Raw genomic sequence first — 19,730 nt, 5'->3', positions numbered from 1 at the left:
GATAGTGACTGTGGCATAAGGCTCAACCTCTCAAAACTTTCGTCCATTCTGCTGTTACAATGCAAATATGCTGACACAACTCAAGCGTACCCAATTCTCACAGAAACCCTAATTACGATCCAATCCATGACGCCCTCACATTCACATCTTTGAACGAAACCGGTTCCCTACGAGGAATTGCGCCATCCTGTCCTTGAGGGTGAAGTCTGCTCTGTCAAGTGAGCGTACACTTAAAGTAAAATCTATCTCATCCTGGGATTATTTCAAATTGTTAATTTTTTTGATTTATTCAACCTTTCAATGTTTGTGATTTCATTGTTTAAATTTATGTAGATGCTTAAGTAAATTTACACCATGTATATTAAAGTTGTGCAATTCTTTTGGTAGAAGTATTGAATAGTATTATTGTAAAAAACATTAAGTTGGAATGTTTAAGCAAACTCTGACAGCAAGTTGTTTTTAATCTATTTTGCAAAAATTGGTCTTACTTAAGATACTACTATACAAAAATTAGAACTTTTAATGTGATTTTTTAAAAGTTCATACAAATAATGTTAGTTCAACTAGTCACTGTGTAAGATGAAATTGTCAATATATAAGTTAGCAATCTGATAATTATGTTGGAATAGTTTTACGTTACAGTATTTTTGTTATGATTTTTGAGTATAAATCAAAGATGAAATATTCACTCTGATGGAGTTATAATTTTATTCAAACAGAACTTTCACCATACTGAAGGAAGAGAAACGAGGCCCATCTCAAACAACGGCCCTATGACCGCTGCCGATACATTCTCTAAAAAGTTACAAGCACGTGGACGGCCATGGGGTCGGTCTTGCAATTCCCATCATGGGAATGTCAGTCTTGCACCTATCACCGTACCGCGTTCGCACAAAAAGCATGAACGTTCAAACCCACTACACCCTGAGCCCACGTTCCCCAAGTTATCGAAGTTCCCAAGCGTTGGAGCTCTTTCTGATCATTAGAACACACACATGAGAACATGCGTGCACTTCACGGGAACCTAGAATAAGTTAGGGGTAAACGTTAAAACCCAGGAGCGGAAATAAGGATATGAAGGTAAATCCAAATGGGACGTAGTAATTAATACGAATATTCTTGCAGGAGAAAATTTACGAGGGTGAAAAACGCAGGGGTGAATTTGAAGAAACACCCTGGTGGGTTGGCACGGGAATGAGCCTTGGCAGCAGACCGCGCCTGTTCCACGACAGAAAATGTCAGGGAGTCTGGGGAAGTGGGCACCCGTGCCCGCGCTGGCACCATCAAGTACCTCTACATTGCCGCCATTGCAGTTAAACTCGCGAGCTTCGTTTTCTCAGCTCCTGCTGTAGCTGCTAGTTGCGCTTGCTCGTCGCCGAGTCTTCATGCTCACTCCGTCGACTCTCACCATCGCTGCTTCTTCTCCGTAAGTGTGTTGTTCCTGGCTCCTCTCGCTTATGTCTAATTTACGAGCTTGCAATGGTCTCTACTCTGCTTGCCTTCAAGCAACTGTGAGTCATGGAGCCTCACGCTTGAGTCTGCTGGAAGCTTGTCCCCGCACACAGTTTTTTTTTTTTTTTTTTTTTTTTTTTTCCTTCTATACAGTTAATTTGCATGCAAGACTACATGGCATTGGCTTGGCGTCGATTTTCTTTGGGGTTCTCAATGTTGCTGGTTTTTACTGGTTCTTGTGGTGTTTAAAGTCCGGCCATGTTTTGGATGTTTTGGTGAAGGTGCGGCTGCGAGCTAGCTTCGTTCTGTTTTCGAGCTAGTGCTGACTTCGACCTGGTGTACAGAAGTTCAGAATGCCTGTTAGGGAGTACGAGCTTCTCTTTGGCTCTTAACCTGATATTAGAGTCCAAGCTGTTGCGACGTTGGTCAAGAGAGTGCCCTTGGTTGCAAAGAAGTTGCTGCATTTATACGAAGTAATGTGATGGAATGCCGAATGTGAACATGGAATGCAGTGTCGAAGATAGCGTAGGCATATTTCAACCTAAGTTTTTTTCGAAACTCTTTCTTGTTGTATTATTTGACATGATGCTCATTGCATCCTTGTCATAAAAAGGAGGCTGGTTTAACGCAATGTCGACGTCGCGTTTTACGAAGATGGCTTAACGAGGTCCTGCTTGAGAATTTCTTTGTGTTAGATGCACATCTGCGCTGTTTCTCGTGCGGTGGTAGTGTGCGCCCATAGTTTATTTTCTTGCTTCCAGTTTATCATTTACTTTCTGCCTCATTTTCTTGCAGATAAGATAACAAGTACTTAGGCCACAATGAGACTCCAGAGACAAGTTCTTATGACTACTGCGGACTTGATTTGTCCGTTCTCTATTGTTTCTAAAGTTTTTTAAATGAAATCTATTGCTCAATCTAGATCATCACCTTTAGAACTTCATACAGTGAAGGTGAAGATTGCATTGTCACTGAACTTTGTGTCGCACAACCTTCTTCATGTTGTCCAAATGTAAATCTATAACAGATTGCTGAGAGGAAATTTTGTAAGCGGCAATAAGAATTCGAGTAATTGTAAAGGGCTAGTTATATGAATGAATTAGAAGATTTAGGTAGCATATGTCGATTTAATTGTTTCACCCAGTTCCTATGACTATCTCTAGTATGTATCATCGTGGGCGCTTCATGACATGCCATACACATAGCTTGTTTTTCAACAAGTACTTACCATTTCATGTCTAACTAGATAGCAACTCTTTCTTTGTGGGCTCTTCGAATATCGTTGGAATTTATACGAGACTAACTCATCATGGATTGCTGTGTAACAGGGTCGATGTCGGTTTTAGTCAGTTGTTAGTGGTTGGACTGGGTGAGGCAGCCGCTAAATATTTGTGGAAGTGACGGATTTTTCATTGTTGACGAACGAATGGCGGGAGTCAACCTCTTCCCCTCCTTGCGAGGGGCACAACTCGTTTTCAACACAATGGTGTGTTTTACCCTTCTACTTCCTCTTGCACTTGGCACTGTTGCCTCTGAGAGTTTGGTAACTGCAGCAGCCTCAAAAGTTCCGGCAGTACCTGTCCCGGCACCTGTTCGTGCACCAGCACCTGCTCCTAAAATTCTAACTCTCCACGAAAAAGTGGTAACGTCCTTGCGATCAGCTGGTCACTATGGTGCTATCGCTGGTCTTCTTGACAGCCTCCCTAATAACAACATCATCAAGACGGGGATGACACTTTTAGCTCCAAACGATAACGCTTTCAGCAACGTTCTGATGAATTCCACCACTTACCTGACCACTCTCTTAACTTACCACGGAGCAGCGAAGGTCTACAGCTACGAGGGACTTTTGAATCTTCCCGTGGGCACGAAGATTCCATCTACTGCAGCGAACGTAGTAATAGTTGTCACGAGCAATTCAAAAGGCGCCTACAAATTGGATGACTCCCAAATTGTTGACCCCGATATTTTTGTAGACAATACGGTTGCTGTTCATGGTATCGACAACGTGCTGAACACGGCGAAATACAACAAGGGAGTTGTAGCACCTGAAGCTGCTCCTGCCCCGGTGGATGCAAGTCCAATTGCTCCTGCTCGTGCTGGTCCTCCTGCTCCCCCAGGTTCCATTGTAAACCCTGGTGGATCCGGAGGAGACGCTACAGATGGCCCCAGTTACTCCCCTGATTCGACTCCGCAGTTGATAAATCCGAATGGTGCCTCAGTCGTCCCCAAGTCCAGCCTTCTCGATGTTTCACTGATAGCGTTGTGGTTATTTCTAATTCCAGTACTTGCTTGGTAGCCTATAAGAGCCCAGACGTTTTCGTACGTATATAGTTTGAAAAGTTGTCACTATGGAGAGTAAGTTGTAGATTTTTGTGTTTGCCGAGCGTAGGCGCATCCATGCCCACATGCTTCACGATTAAACAGAACCCAAGCCCCATTCTTACACTAGAGTAGTTGTTCATAAGACTTTATTGAAGTTTGGGAATCCTTTTGTTGGTGCCAGCTCCATTTCTGATATACGTTCCTGTGTTCTTGAAGTTAAATGGAATTTTCATCCGTCAAGATCGTTGGCTTGTCGTTTCTCAGTACAAAATTCTGGTTCTATATTTGGAATGAAGTATTCTGTTTTCGAGCTGGTGTTTTGTGTTCGCACCGGATGAAACGAAATCATGCCTGCCTTCAAACATCACCCTCTCTAAGCCCAACCGTCAGTGTTTAGAACAGTTATTGTAACCTCAAGCGTGTTAGTTATAACAAGTTTCTTCATCAGATCGTGGAAAACAAACTTGTCTCGTTGGTAGGATCGTAGACAGCTATTTCGGAGACGCTCTGGCACGAGGTATCGGATCCATCAAACAAAGTACGAGTTTGATGGTATGTTTTATTTTTATATTTTATGCTTTTGTTCTATCATAGATGTTAAAGTAAGGTGTATTTATGATTATAAATATGAATGCGTTCAACAATCTAGTAATCATAATTATGTACCTACTAGTCGCATTTACAGCGTAATGGTATGATTTTTATGATTATATTTCTAGTATTATTATATACTCATGACAACAAATTTCAAACTTAATAACTTTCTAAAAAAGGAATACATTTTATGCTTGTTTAAGATTTTGAAACGACATTATTTTGTTGTTGAACTAGTTGCTTTTAGTGTTGTTACCAACCGGTAATGCACAATTTTCAATGTTTTATAAAATGCTCTCGCTCATCATCTAATCATCCAAAGAAATAATGTATGTTAAAGCTTAATTGAATTGTGTTTTGCAAATCTAAGGTTCTTCTTATAATGTCAATTAAAAATATAGTTGTACAAAAATAATGTTAAATCTTGTGCAACTTAAAATTCACTTTCAAAATTTCACACATTGGTCACATAAGACAATATTGCATACTAAGCCCTCAAAGACATGTAAGCCCCTCAACATCATTTTAATTTTAATCACAATAACATATTGTATCTCCAAAGACATTGGTGGCAAACCCCATAGTACTCTTAAATCATGGTTTCAATCAATTGGTTACTTTACTTCAATTTAAATTTATTTTCCATTATTTATTTAATTTTTGCTTGCTCAGCAAATAAATAAGAGCTTACCATCTTATTATTTTCACTTTAATTATTTATTTAAACCCTAAAAAAAACATGTCAAGAAACCCTTACACAATTTTATATATTCATTTAAGTGACTTGCAGCATTTTAAAATGGAAGTTATAAAACTAATTATGTATTCATTTATTTGTACAAATGCACTCTCCCTTAAAATTCACATCAAACAGACTATTATAAAACAACTATTATACAAATATTAAGACTCAAAATTAATATATCACAAATTAATCCAAAAATTTGAACAAAATCAGAAAATTTAATATTCAATTACAAACACATGTACACTGTTATTAATCATTTCATTGTACATTTTGGATGTTTCAATAAAAATGTGCACTATAAAGACCATTTTTCTCATCCCCACTCACAAGTTCACATAATAGATAATTTCATTAATCTCTTCCCACAAAATCATTCTTTGTCCAGAAAACTGAGCTACAATCCAGTGTTGGGTACAATAGTGTAGTCACAATGTAGAAGTTACTAACCTAACTTTTAGCACAGTTGAATAACATTGGTTTCTATAAACTGCTTCAGTTTTATTAAAAACCTAAAGCTTTAAGGAATACTAAAACCAAAGCTCAAGGGCAAGCTCTTGGGTATGAGCAGCCTCTGTCCATCACTCGTATCATGCAGTGAAAAATATATAAAGTCTTATGGTGTCATTTCTACACAACTGGCTCTTCAGGACTGGCAAAAACCTCATCTAACTGCATCGAACATCAGTACCATGCAACATCTTTCTCCTGAGCTCAGTGAGGGGGGGGCACCTATTCAGCAATAATGGAGAAAGATGTGAATTCAATCCATGTCACTGCATGTCTACCAAACCCTAAAAACTAGAAACATGCTCTCACACTTCTTCTGTAGCTCATTCCGGTGAAAAAATAAGATTTTTTTTTGGAGAATGACCATTTACAGAAACTTGATTAAACAAAACAAACTATGAGTCAGTCAGACAAAGATGCATGCAACATGAGTTGTGAATTCCAAAGTCCACATTCTAGGTGTTGCTACATAGCTATTGTAGACAATTGAGACCATGCATGGATCTATCCAACACCTACCATTTCAACAAATCCAAAACATCTGTCCTTGGGATGCACATGAAGAAGCAAGACAAAAAAAGGGAAAAGGAAAAAGAGAGTAGTGTTGAGATAAAACCTCGGAGTGGATGCCACGAAGCATGTTTTTTTTGTTTTTTGTTTTTCTCATATTCTCAGACTCCATGTCGAGCACATATCACTGCTTGCATCTACAAGTTCCTCCTGGCAAGACAAGGACAGCCACTTATTTCTCATTTTCGTCTCGCAATGAAACCCTAACCTAAAGAGATATGTACAATGATCAGTGGAACTGTCTACATCGGGGGCCCGGCGATGTCTTCTCGCACTTAATCCGTATCAGCTCCTTTTACAGGCATTCCCTTCAAACCCTCGGCAGTGCTATCCCCTAACTCGGCGTTGTCCCGCTTCTTCATGGTGTTCGCCACGTCCTCGGGCCCCTCGGCGCCTTCGGTGACCGCTTCCCGGTCTCCACTTTCCATGTCCTTCACTCCCGAGCTCACTGCCCCTGGAGATCCCGGCCCTCGCACTGCCTTGTTCGCCGTTTCGCCGACGACGTCCGCCATCAGCATTCTCGAGGATGTGAACTGACGCACCGTGGCCAACACTGAGGTCACGGGGGCGTATTGCTCCCCGAAGAACTTCACCGCCCGCTTCGTGTGAAGTCCCCCCCTAGATCAAATTCTTCACAAACTCGAGTCCTGCAAGCGCAATTCTGCCTCGGGAGACGAATTATCGAGCTCAAAATGTGCGCAGAGAGAGAGAGAGAGAGAATAACACAAGTGTGGTATCAGATTCACCACATGAAATAGCTGTGAATCGACACAGAAATTGGAGAAGGAATTGAGCTCTTGCTCGATCGTAGTCGGAGCATTCAAGGCGTCGTCGAGCAGGGGACGGGGAAGACAAGTGTCTTTTCTTTTGCGAGGGGTGTGACGTGACGCCACTTGTCACATGGCACGTGCCACTTTGCGGAGCCTCCCCTTGCACAGTCAGATAAAGGCGGGTAGTGCTTTAAAGTGCATGGCTTGCTTTAAAGCCATTTAAGGAGACAGTGTGAAAACCAATTTAAGGTGAGGATCCAAATAATTCCTTGTCGTTTTCTTTTATTAGACATTTTTGTGTGACTTCATACTGCAGCTGTGGGAAAGAAATTTGACGTTTTCATTTTAAAAAGAGAGAAAGAAAAAGAAAATAAAACGCAACTCTGTGAATTTATTTTTTTCTTTTTCTTTTTCTTTTTCTTTTTCTCAATTATCAATTATTAATTTGGTGCTAATTTCAGAATTTGAAAAATTGTATTGAACAAAGTTCCACGTAACTTTCATGTCTTTTGAAAACAGTGAATGGATCAACGAACTGTTGAAATGTGTATATTTAGATTTCATTACAATAATTGAGATTTGCTCAATCTACAAACTTTAAGACTTTCAGAGCACAAGAATATATTTGCAGATAAGGTTTTACTGCATGAATTTTCACAAATGAAATAAAGTAAAATAAAATAGAATAAAAAAATCTACACTAAATGAACTTGATAATACCTTCATAATAATTCTCAAAAAATAGTTGCAGACATTCTTGCAAAATATGTTGTAGGAAATTTAATAATACCATTTAAAGAAATAAATTAATGTAAAACTCATCACAATGCGACTAAAAAGTATCAGAAAATTAATTAATTAATTTTTTAGACTTAAGTAATAATATTCAATTGATTAATGTAACACATACATACATAGTGGGGGGGGATCAAAGTTGGAAAATGGTAAGGAGAAAAATAAAGAGAGAATGGAGTAGCCAATTAGAGAGATCTAGCAAAGAATCCACAAGGGAATGCAACTTACTAAATCAACTAGAGAATGTAAACTTGTCAGATGGAGAATAATTTTTGAAGAATATTAATTAATATTCTTCAAATACTTCGTTCAAATCACTCTCCCACAATTGAACCCCCCTTAACAAAAAACCTCAACTGATAAGGGATAATAAAAATTAATTAACAGTTCTGATTATTAAATGCATTTGTAACATACACTGTACCTGGCAAGAGAGTGTATCAATGGCCCAGCTACGAGGTCAAACAAAGAGAGAGAGAGACCCGCGTCCGATGCGAAAGCCCCGAGCCCGGCCCAGCCCTCGACGGAGTAGCAGTCCCTGCAGTAGTCCCTGCAGCACAGCAGCAGTAGTCCCTGTGTTGTTTTTTCCCCCTCCCAAGGCACAGTCAGTCTGTCAGCTAGTCCACGACAATGAAGTTAAGGGAAGTGAGTAGAGTATTATTATTATTATTTTTCTGGGGCCAAGACTCTGCCTCCGCGACTACAGTGGGGTGTGTGCTTCAATTTGTACAACACTACAAATGCTAGAGTATCCGTCTGTGTCAGATCTCTGCTCTGTTGCTGCTGCTGCTGCTGCTGTTGTTGTTGTTGTTGTCTTCTGTCTGTGTGTCTGTCTGATTTTGGGTTCACAAACCTGCTTTAGTAGGTACTACTGGGCACCAGTTGCTGTTGCAAAGGCTGGCCCCGTTGGAGGTTAGCAGTGCTTCACGCTAGCTAGGTGAGGGCCATGGCTTCCTCGTGACGAACCCCCCTTTTTCTCACCCCACCCCCTTTAACTTAGTCTGCGTTGATCCTGCCACTTTTGCTGCGCTTCTGAGGGTGTCTCATTTTTCTTTGCAATGTCTGAAGTCACAAAGCATGGCCTTTTTCTGGGGACGGAAGCAATTAACTCCTTGCGATTGGCTGGGCTGGGGCGATTTTTTCGTTCCTTCTTGGGTGATTCTTCGTTGAGTAGTGTCATGGGGCGGTGCACTGTGAGACGTCGCTCCTAGGGCAGGTTTTGCGTAATTGACTTGGTCCGGGTTGGTTTGGCGTAGAATTCGTTGGGTTCGTGGGTTGTGAGCGTGTTTGAAGGTTTTGGTTCTATCATGAGATGCTGGTGAGGCAGTAGGTGGGGAGCGGGAGTTTTTGAACCAAGCTGCAAGTTAGTTAATGCCGCTAGTTTTCCTGGAATTGGACCAGTTGGGTTTATCTCAGATCTTTTCTCTGAGGTCTTGCGTCTCGGGAATTATCCGTTTCGAGGTGATTAAGGTCCCTGCAGCGGAATGAATGTTATGCCCACAACCACTTGTATGACATGTGACTATAACCGTTTTAAGTGGATTACTTATTGCTTTAAAATCATGGTCTTAGTTTAGAACTCTGGAGGGGGGGGGGGTAAAGCATACATTTCTAGGTTGCAGATAATCTGGACATTCTGGACACAATGAGGTGGTTTTGCGCATCTTGAGAATGAGGGGTCCTTTTTTGTACTTTGTGAGATTCAAGCGGGTGTGGCACAATCTGTATGAGCTTTGAATTGGATTACCTTTGGATGTCATTGGAACTGGAAGCATAGCGTATGGCACGAGACGAAACCATAGCAGGTGTAAATGCGTTTTCGAGGGCAGAAGTCGAACTATCAATCTGGATGCCAGATCGTATCCTAGTACACCCATGCTTACACTCTTCACTGAAGAAAGAGATGGACTTAACTTCACTGATTAGCAGTGCAGACATGTGTTTCAGCGGTGAAAAATGTCGTCATCGCATTAGAAACCAAAACTACATGGGTGTTTTTGTGCCTCCAACCGTTCAAGCTGGATGGTGTTTCTGAGTTTCTAAAATTTGCGAATAGGAATCCTTCAGGTTTTGGATGAACTAAATATGTCGGTAGTAGTGTTTGGTCACCCCACAGTGCCCGGTGTTAAGATACATATGTAAAGCTATCGTGTGATGTGTGACAATGGCAGCCTAAATATCAATAATCAATATAGGACGCTATTCTTCATCAGCTGATCAGAGGGGTAGGTCCACAAAGTACACATCTTCTCTAGTTCATGGCATCTCTTGATCATTGGTGCTTGGTGCCTCTTTTTCAGTACAGTAATTGCACAGGCCTTATTGCAAAGACAACTGAACAAATCGTTGGTTTTTCTGTGTCCTTGGATGAATAAGTTGAAGTACAAAACTCATTCCTTAGTCCCGCAGGTTGTGGATTTGCATCCCGTTTTACAGTGTGATGGCGTCGTCTACGGCAAGCCCACCAAGGACTGTCGGGTCTCAAAATTCGAAGGTGAGTCGTACTGCATTTACGTTTGCTCAATAATTCTGGATCCGCAAAATGCGAGTTGTAGGAAGTTGTAATGTATGATTTGCATCGTGTGAATTCTATATAATGTTGACCTGGTTATTTTTTAGTACCGGTAGTAAGCACTTCGCATCACCTTGGTACTAATTGTTTTGGGTCGAATTCATGGTGTACAAGTGCAGCCATCATCAGCGATTGCAGCCGAAACTTCAGAATTACAGTCGAAGAATTTGAAGTTGGTTTTTGTCACAGGTGAGTGTTTACGTTCAATACAACTAAATTATATCTTCTCCCCCCCCCCCCCTTTTTTTTTTTTTTTTTTTTTTTTTTTGTTTAGCGACGTACGCCACAAGCTCGTCATGCGTTTGGTGTGTACAGGTGGACCAGGAAGTGGGAAGGGCACACAATGCGCCAAGATCGTCGAGCACTTCGGATTTGAGCACCTCAGTGCAGGCGATTTACTGCGTGTTGAGCAGAACTCGGGCAATGAAACTGGGTGCGATATTATTCACGGATCTAAATGTTGCAGACCAGGATCTGTACAACACTCGTCGTCAGAATCGCATGCCATCTTTATTTTATCTATTTAAAACCTCTAATGTAGATCGCTCTCAAGCTCATTCTTACCCATTATTCATGCGAGGTCTTCAATTAAAATTGCTGCGTATCAACCAGGATCTCATTGACAAAACTTAGAATTTTTCCAGGAATATGATTAAGGGCATGATCAAGGAAGGGAAACTGGTGCCGTCAGAAATGACCGTGAAACTTATTCTGAAAGCCATTTCAAAAAGCTCCAACAACAAGTTCCTGATTGATGGTTTTCCACGAAATGATGAGAATCGTGAGGTTTGGGATCGAGTGGTACGTGATATCGCACCTTTTGACCACTGCCTTCGCTTCATTAAACGCATGATGGATGTGTGATTTTAGATGCTGTGATGATAAGCATTCTGGATGTGTTGAAACCAGAGTTGTAAATTTTTCGCGGTTAGTGTTGCTGTGGCTTGTCAATCGTTTCCTTTTCTTATGATTTCAAAACTAATCTACAACGTGAACCAGTTTAAAGTCCTTGATTGTGGTCATAATTAGATGTCACAAATATGTGTAGGCCGGCCTGAGCCCGGAGTTTATTCTCTTCATTATTGGTTCAGAGGAGGAGATGCAGAAACGGGTTTTAAGCCGAAACGAGGTAATTTTGTCCAATATAACATCAACTGCCAACTTTCCAATCCTGGATTGATATGAATCTCTTTGCCGCTCCTTTAACACTGTTTCACCATCATGATCGTAGGGATACGCTTAAGTTACCTGTGACATGTTATTTGCATCGGCGTTCTCAATTATTTGTCCATATTCTACAAATGCCTCTGCTACATGGATCTTGCTTTCTTGGGTTTGTCAGTAATCGTGAAAGTGCTTGGTGTGTTTTGTGTTTGGAAACAGGGCCGAGATGATGATAACCTTGAAACTATTCACAAGCGATTTAAATTATTCAATGAACACACCTTGCCTGTTGTGAAACATTACGAGAGTATCGCCACAGTACATAAGGTAAAAATGCACAATTGGAGCGTACTCGTTCGAGATTCCCTGCTGGAAGCTAGTAGTCAACAAACAGAATCAAATCTCTGTCCAGATTTTGCCCTCTTTTCATCTCCATTTGTCGCAACGCTGAACAATTGAAAAATTCCAGATTATATAATATTCGGGGTAAAACCTTCAACTTGGGCACGTGCTTAAAAAACCAAACTGAACGCTTACCTTAACCTTGAATTGCAGATAAATGGCATGCAGTCTATTGAGGACGTTTTTTCCGAAATCCGACCACTATTTGACCCGATTGTACAGGTATAACAAAAATATCTTCTCTCTTCTCGGCAATATTTCTTCCCCGTCATGCTTGATGTTCACTTCGACCCCTTTCTTTAGCACTTCAGAGGAAAAACCTTCGAAGCTTATTGGCAAGACATGCACCTACTCAAACAGGACGAGCTTCTTCAAGCAACTGTTGACCTCTTAGAAGGCCTCGACACTCGCAACTACGAAACTTATCGGCGCTATTGCCACCCTGCAGTGACCATATTTGAACCTCATTCTCAAGGCAAGCAACCAAAACCCCATCGTAAAATTTTTACTAAGTTTTAATTTTAACGCATGTGGGTAAGAATTCTGTTGGTCGGCCTCAGAACGACATGAAAGGATGTGTCTTTGGATTTGCAGGTCAGCTTGTAGAAGGAATGGACCTACGCAACTTCAAGTTCAATCTGGGAACATCCATAGACCGGCTTACACTCACCCAAAGGCTGCGCTCCACTGTAGTGGCTCCCAAAGTGTCCGTCCTGGACACCGGAGTTGCGCTTGTATTGTACACTCGCGTCTCGAAATACCAAAACAACCCAGATGCTGGCTATGTCGAAGCGTATAATGAGACCGGAGTCTGGCAACGGCTGAAAGATGAGGATGGTCGCAAGAACTGGAAGCTTGTGCATTACCATCGATCGGTTGCTCCCACCGTCTGATAAAAAATCCTCCTCCAAGAAAACTTCCCGAAAATCCTTCAATCTATTATGCATGAATGTCATTTCGTTTAGACACTGCAGCCATTGCAGCTCCCGATTGGATTCACGGGAGTGGCATTGCCACCATTGTGTGTTCAACACACAGCCTTCTAAGACTTTTAAGAATCTCGCATGATGATCGGATTGGGCGTTAATGCACGCACAAGTAGACCCTCAACAGTGGGCAATTGCAGCCCAAGTGATCTATGCTATTATTGACAAAAAAAAAAAAAAAAAAAAAAAAAAAAACTTTTTCACGTAGCAGACGAGTTCCTCAGCTGAGCGAACTGATTATTTCCCCTGGCTTTTCATGGCCTCTTTACTCCGTCTTGATTAGGAGACTTCGGCCGACGCCATATGATTCACTTTAAGAAGATGCATCAAAACATTGAGATTGCAAATTTGATTCCCGAAAACAGCAGAATCTCCAACACTTTCAGAGCAAAGCTCTTCACCATATCAGCCTTTGCAATTGCATCTACGATAAAAGCAGTCTAGACTGACTCTATAATGCTTTCTGTTGGTTCCTTTATGATGCATGTTTTTTTTCACCTTGAACTTTAGAGTCCCCTCCTACAACGTTACAATCAAGTGGGTGGTGCATTTGTAGTCATTTCTCTTGTTGAGACTTTGTTTGTTGCCCTTTTATTTCATATATCTTTTTGGCTTTTGTTAGTAGAAGTCTATTCTTGTCTTCAAATGGTTTTGCTATAGAACAATTTTTCTTTCAATGATCTAAATTTCTACACTTCTAAGGTTAGCATTGGTTTAAATTCTAATTGCCACAACTATATGCTTGGAAGACTTAAAAAGTCCCTTTTTTCTTTCTACTTGTAGGTGTTTTGGATTGATTCATTGATACTGAAATGATAGAAGACAATATTTTCTCTTTTCTTACATACAACATTCAATAAAATTGTTCTTATCATAACAAAGCCTTGAGCTAAGGTAGCTTGGCTTCTATATAATATTAAAAATATAAAGGTATGTGATATTTCTTCTCTTATCTTGTTTCTCTATTTACAATTATATCAATTAGTACTTTATGAATATATCTCCAATTTTATGTGCAATTTTGAATAATCTTGTAAATATAATGTATGTTGTTAGATTCTTTCTTAATATCTTAAATATGGCCTATTTGATATTTTTAATTATAAAAAAAAAATCTACTTATAGATATTTAAATAAAAAAATTTAAATGTCAAATTTAGGTTGTAGTTCAAACATAACTATTGCTTCAATTAATGCTTCAAAAATTTAAGAAATAAAATTAATTATAATAGTAAAAATGGCACTTATGGTAGTTGTAATATAAAGTCTATTAACTTATTGTTGTAAAGAAGAGTCTTTTTAAGTAACCATGACTTTATGGTTACAACTTCATTGTTTTTGAAAAAAAAAGAAAAAGAAAAAGAAAAAGAGAGTAAAAAAATTAAAATATAAAAAATAAAACCTCTTTTAATATATATATATATATATATATATATATACCTTATCTTCATATATATTAGCTACTAAGAAGGCCTTGTAGAAGCTTCCCAGAGACAACAAGATTTGTGATTTATATTTTAAGTTGTGAGTTGCTTTCAAAGTGACTTACTAAAATTATAAAATTTGCAATTTTTATAAAATATCAATATAGAATATCTATAAAAGTCTAAATACCTAATCCATATCTATAAAAATTCTACTTATTTTATTTATTTCTATTTACTTCTATTTATTTAAGTAATATAAGTTTTATTTATTTATTTATTTATTTTTAACATTATCTATTTTGCTTAAAATCAAGTTTCATTAGGAGCAATCAAATCTTTTTATAAGTTGATGAAATCTAAGATCTATCAAATACTGCTAATAACAAAATTTGATCTATGTTATGTATAAATATATTTGGTAGGTCTTTTTTTTTTAGTGAGAATGTTCTATATGGTTAGCAAAAAGACCATCTATTTATTTATTCATTATTGAGACCTTCCTAACTATCTTCAAATAACACATTCTATATTCCATTTGGTGGAATATTTGCACCTATTAGTATCACTAAGCATGAAAATTTTCTTATAATATTGTAGTATCAAATATGTTCTATCTTTATATATATATATATATATATAGAAAGATATATTCTTTTTAAAGATATTTATTCTATTTTTAATATTATCTAAGTTAAGACAATTCTTTTTCACATTATTCCTTGCAAAAAATAATCTTTTTGCAATCAATCTACAATATATCTTAAATCTAAAATAATTTATTTGATTTTAAAAAATATATTATTTATATTATAAATTAAATATACATTATCTTTAATAAAAGTAGAAATATTTTTATTACAACAGAAATAAGTATCATAAATTAGCTCAAGTGTGCAAATATTATATGTATAGACTCATGTTTGCTTTGAGCCTTATTTTGATTCATTATATTTTTTAAATACCTTACCCTTATTTGAATACCTAATATCTTTTTTTTTTATCAATACATTTGTATGCTCCTAACTTTATTATGTGGGTTCCTTTAGTTGATTATGATTTAAGATAATTGAAGGTGGTTTAAAAAGTAAGTTGTGTTATTATTATGATGTCAATATATATATATATATATATATATATAAGTATTATAATCTATTTTAAGATGATTGGCTTCTTTCTTAATAAAATTTATATATTTTTATTTGTCATTAGCCATAATTATGTCACTTTTATCTCTATGTTACATTATTTCTTCAACATTGTTACAAACTTCATTACATCATGTAAAACTTTTTAAAGTGGATAATTCTCAAAATGCAAAGTTTTATTATTTCTTCTAAGCAAACTATGTAGATCAATAGAACATATGAAAAGAGGAGCAATCAAATGCATTAATTAGAAGCAGGGAAGCTTTAGAATTTGCAATTTTAAAAGTATTGGTTGAAGAAAGTCTTTTTTTATTTTGTGTCACCAAATCCATCATCAAATTACAATATCATCATCATTGATATATATTTTTTAATCTGTAACATAATGAATTATAGTCAACAATATTAATTGTTCCTTCTAATATTTACATGCTATGATATTTGTACCATTTTTTTAAGTAGGTGCTCAAAATTATTTTCGAACATATATGCTATATTATATTTTTTTTAATATTTTTTTCTTTAAAAAATCAGAACATTAAATTATTAAAAATCTAAAAAACTATTTTAACTTTTTGATAAAAAATTGTATATAAGTAATTAGAGAAATAACATAATTTTATCTATTTTTACTATTATAAATTAAAATATAATATATTTAATTAAAATTTATTTGACTATCTATTTATGAAAGGATTTAAAAGATATAGATTAAGACACATTATTTTATTATCTATAGTCTACTCTTCAATTTCAATCTATATCTCTTTCTTTTTGTCTGTAACATTTGTGTATAATAATAATTAAGTTTGAAGAATCAAAAAGAGCTTAACTACTTGATATTCTTCTTTAAATTTTATTGCAAATCTAACTTCCTTTAATAAGTTACATGCTATAATATTGCAGCAATGATTGTATAGGAGATCTGTGAGGGTAAATTTCTCCCTCGCCCCAAATTACAAGATGGCCTCAATTAAGAGTTGCCTGTAATTGGTTGTCAGAATTAGAAGTAGCAATAAACAAGAACAAAAGAAGAACACAAAACAAGTGAAACAAGTGCAATCAAGCAATTGTACACTACAAAACTAGTCACAATTTGTTCATTGGATTTTTATCCAAAAAAGTTAAAGTAAAAAGTAAAAAAATATTTTTAAATAGATAATTTTTTAATCTTTCCAATGACATAAAAATCATATAATTTCAAGTTACTATGAGTAAGTTATGATAGATTAAAGATAGAATGTAAATAATAGAAAAGTTAAGTAAATAAATTTTATCTATAGGATAACTTGCTTAAGAAATCAGGAGTTCGAGCCTCACCAAGGCTCACAAGTAGTGTATATTGGTTGTCCAACTAGGCCTTGAGGCCTTAGTCTTATCTTCCTACCTATACCCAAGGTGCTACAACCCATATGGAGATTGTGCACCTCTCTTCCTACAAGGACTACACTAGCTATTGGTCCTCCTATTTTCTACTGGTAAAACTATTTTTTTTTCATTTTTTGACTTCACCATGGTGTTCAATAACATCCAATTAGCCTAGAAACCTTATACAGTCTTCAAATCTTGCTTCATTTCTTTCTAGTGGCTCTCAAGGTGGTAAAACTCAATTTTACATATGTCTTGAAATTTTCTCTAAAAATTCATAAAAAATCCTAAATAAATTATAAATAAATTCTAAAATATCCTATAATATTTATATAATATTAATATCCATATAAGGCTATATTTTTATATTTTTTTGATTTTTTATAGTAATAAAATCAATATACATCTACTAAAAATCCTATTTTCTACATACATAACTTAAAAGACATGAAGTTCTTTTTCATGCTTTTTTAAACTATTAACTAAGCGTTGATAGGATTTTTGTAAGTAATACATGTAGATATGAGTCCAATATAGAAATTGGTCTCAATTACTAATCATTAATACTCAATAATGAGTGAAAATACTAAACCAACTAAGATAATTGCCTCCAAGACTTACTAAGACTCCATTTTTATAACTTTTCTTCTAATAAGACTTTTATACTTATAAATACTTCTAAATTCTAATAAATATGTAAATAGTCAAAAAAACTCTCTAATCTTAGTATTTATCTCATTAAATAACTCAATACTATATTTTTAACCAATCCACCAATTAAGATCCATTGATGGGACTCACAAGATCAAAATCTTAAAACATTATAAAAACATAAGTGTTTCTTAATGAACATGATAAAAAATTAGAGACCAACAACTTTTTCAAACTAAGCGGGGTCAAATACAAATTGAAATAGAAATTATTAATATTATATATATTATATATTAATATTAATAAAAAAAATAAGTTATACCAAAAAAAAAAAAAAAAAAAACATTATTTTAAAATTATAACTAGAATAATTGCATTGTGAAAGACTAAGATATAGGTCTAATGAACAAGAATATAAAATTTTAAAATGTGTACTTTACTCAGTTATATAAGTAATAAATAGGGTTCTTGTACATTTTATGTTTACTTTGTGCTATAGAAAAATAAAAAATAAAAAAATTATAGAAAAATCTATATAAATATAAAAGATCCTCTAAAATCATACACTAAGTAAAAAATAAATTATTTTTACAAAACTTGATCTAAAGTATTATTCTTTTTTGATTAGTATGAATATTGTATAAATAAAAATAAATAATAAAATATGAAAAATAAATATTTGATTTTATTTTAGAATACTAAATTTAATATAAAATATGCTGAAATAAGTTAAGCTCTTCTTGTGAAACTTTTGAGGAATATATAACAGATGTTCCATACTTGTAGATGTACACCAAATACTTGCAATAATTCAACACAAGGTAGTTGCAATAACATATGTTATATATGCAATGTGGCCTGAAATCAATTAAAATAATTTTTATATTGATATGTAAAAAAAATTAAAAATCAATATCTGAAGGATAAAGAAGTATTATATTTTATTATGTTGTAGATTGTTGAAACGTCTATGTATGTGTGTATAAACATGAAAAATTGTTATTTTTGATATTAAGATTTTAAAAAAATAAAAATGATGTCATGTTTAAATAATTAAACTTTAAACTGTACACAACGACATTGACTTATATAACAAACTTAAATATGGGAAATAATTTTATAACTGTGCACATCCAATGGAAGACATTTAAAGCAATGTTTTATAATAAGATGTGTATTGCATTAGTATAAGTAGATGCTTCAAATTACTATCCTTTACAATAAATAATTCTAATGACAGATTAATTAAAATTATTTAAAAATATTTTGAACACCACAATCTATGAGAAAAAATAAACATTATAGTTTGTTTTGTAATTTTAATACAATGCTTTTTATTTAGTATAAATTAAAGCAGGTACATAGATGAGATACTTTATGAATAAAAAATATAAAAAATTACATGTTAATTCAATATAATTTCATTATTTTAATGCTTTGATATTAAGTATTTGATTATTATTATCATTATTGTTATCATCATTAAAAATACATTGTTCATATTGTCATATATACCACATTCATTGCCTATAGTAGCAATAAAGTTATTTGTATCATTTTATTATTTATTATAAAACAATGTGCAATGATGTATTATGTAGGATATTAGATCCTTTTATTTTATTGTATTTTTGAATGCATAGTCAGTATTGAAAATAACATAATCTATTCTTTAAAAAATTGGATGCTTTCATGGTCCAATGATTATTGAAGATAAACTATAAGTATTATTTGCAAACAAGTACTTATAATTAATAAAGTATTTAGAACAATATGTCAAAATTTTGGTATTTAATACCTCTACTTGTTATATGTTCAATAAACAACGTAGATTAGTCTATAGCCTTAGATTGAATATCAAAATTTTGGTATTTACAAACACTGAGCTATTATATGTTCAATCTAAAAAACTGAAAATTTCATATAATATCATCCAATGTAATTAAAACTAATAATAAATATTATTTCATTTTTTTATATTATTTCCAAAAAAAATATTAACAGATCATATTAGTTTTACTCAAATACAACATACGGGAAATCAAAAATGCCTCAACTTAGGAATAGTTGCTAATATATTTAAAATGGCTTGTTGTTATAAAAATATTTATTGAAAATGACAATGTTCTTAATTTCTTTTATATGTTGAAAGCTTTACATGTTGCAGTTTTTAACTTCAACATCTCCTATGCCAAAAAAATTACAATTATAAAAATCTATTTAAGATAATTCGTTTTATGTGTTTATTTTATAA

The 19,730-nt window shown here is 35.1% G+C and overlaps 2 protein-coding genes and 1 long non-coding RNA gene across 16 annotated transcripts; 2 read left to right on the top strand and 1 right to left on the bottom strand.

Moving 5' to 3' along the window:
* Positions 1-1,305: 1,305 nt before the first annotated feature.
* On the top strand, positions 1,306-4,048 carry LOC112279048 (uncharacterized). Of its 10 annotated transcripts, none has more exons than XM_024513119.2 (4): positions 1,310-1,426; positions 1,734-1,819; positions 2,248-2,405; positions 2,781-4,048. In XM_024513119.2, exon 4 carries the CDS (start codon positions 2,879-2,881, stop codon positions 3,749-3,751), a length of 873 nt encoding a protein of 290 aa, XP_024368887.1. In that variant the 5' UTR covers positions 1,310-1,426; positions 1,734-1,819; positions 2,248-2,405; positions 2,781-2,878; the 3' UTR covers positions 3,752-4,048. The 10 variants fall into 10 exon arrangements, with proteins under 10 accessions (XP_024368879.1, XP_024368887.1, XP_090112786.1 ...); XM_090256660.1 differs by having other exon boundaries at positions 1,734-1,925; XM_090256699.1 differs by having other exon boundaries at positions 1,734-1,977.
* Positions 4,049-5,449: 1,401 nt separating this feature from the next.
* Positions 5,450-7,025, bottom strand: LOC149989823 (uncharacterized). Its single transcript, XR_016506986.1, has 2 exons — positions 6,243-7,025; positions 5,450-5,848 (listed from the first exon to the last, which is right to left on the bottom strand). It is a non-coding gene; the product is annotated as an uncharacterized LOC149989823 (long non-coding RNA).
* Positions 7,026-8,354: 1,329 nt separating this feature from the next.
* LOC112290148 (UMP-CMP kinase 3) lies at positions 8,355-13,247 on the top strand. Of its 5 annotated transcripts, XM_024536144.3 has the most exons (12): positions 8,366-8,471; positions 8,627-8,698; positions 9,933-9,986; positions 10,171-10,255; positions 10,453-10,522; positions 10,649-10,766; positions 10,978-11,134; positions 11,382-11,462; positions 11,717-11,824; positions 12,053-12,121; positions 12,260-12,374; positions 12,494-13,247. In XM_024536144.3, the coding sequence occupies exons 4-12, from the start codon at positions 10,202-10,204 to the stop codon at positions 12,790-12,792; spliced, it is 1,071 nt and encodes a 356-aa protein (XP_024391912.1). In that variant the 5' UTR covers positions 8,366-8,471; positions 8,627-8,698; positions 9,933-9,986; positions 10,171-10,201; the 3' UTR covers positions 12,793-13,247. The 5 variants fall into 5 exon arrangements, with proteins under 5 accessions (XP_024391928.1, XP_024391912.1, XP_024391908.1 ...); XM_024536160.3 differs by lacking the exon at positions 8,627-8,698 and having other exon boundaries at positions 8,355-8,471; XM_024536140.3 differs by lacking the exon at positions 8,366-8,471 and having other exon boundaries at positions 8,541-8,698.
* Positions 13,248-19,730: the final 6,483 nt, after the last annotated feature.

Source organism: Physcomitrium patens, chromosome 1 (genome assembly GCF_059467195.1).
Source record: "Physcomitrium patens ecotype Gransden chromosome 1, ASM5946719v1, whole genome shotgun sequence".
Taxonomy (NCBI): domain Eukaryota; kingdom Viridiplantae; phylum Streptophyta; class Bryopsida; order Funariales; family Funariaceae; genus Physcomitrium; species Physcomitrium patens.
Note: the sequence above shows the minus strand (reverse complement) of the source record. Positions and strands in the feature narration are given on the sequence as shown.

What these genes read in the sequence shown, in the direction of transcription:
- LOC112290148 (XM_024536160.3), top strand. Translation starts at nt 10,202, where the DNA reads ATGGCGTCGTCTACGGCAAGCCCACCAAGGACTGTCGGGTCTCAAAAT. An exon ending in TCGGGTCTCAAAATTCGAAG is followed by an intron (nt 10,256 to 10,452) that starts GTGAGTCGTACT and finishes GTACAAGTGCAG; the next exon opens with CCATCATCAGCGATTGCAGC. An exon ending in ATTTGAACCTCATTCTCAAG is followed by an intron (nt 12,375 to 12,493) that starts GCAAGCAACCAA and finishes TTGGATTTGCAG; the next exon opens with GTCAGCTTGTAGAAGGAATG.
- LOC112279048 (XM_024513111.2), top strand. Translation starts at nt 2,879, where the DNA reads ATGGCGGGAGTCAACCTCTTCCCCTCCTTGCGAGGGGCACAACTCGTT.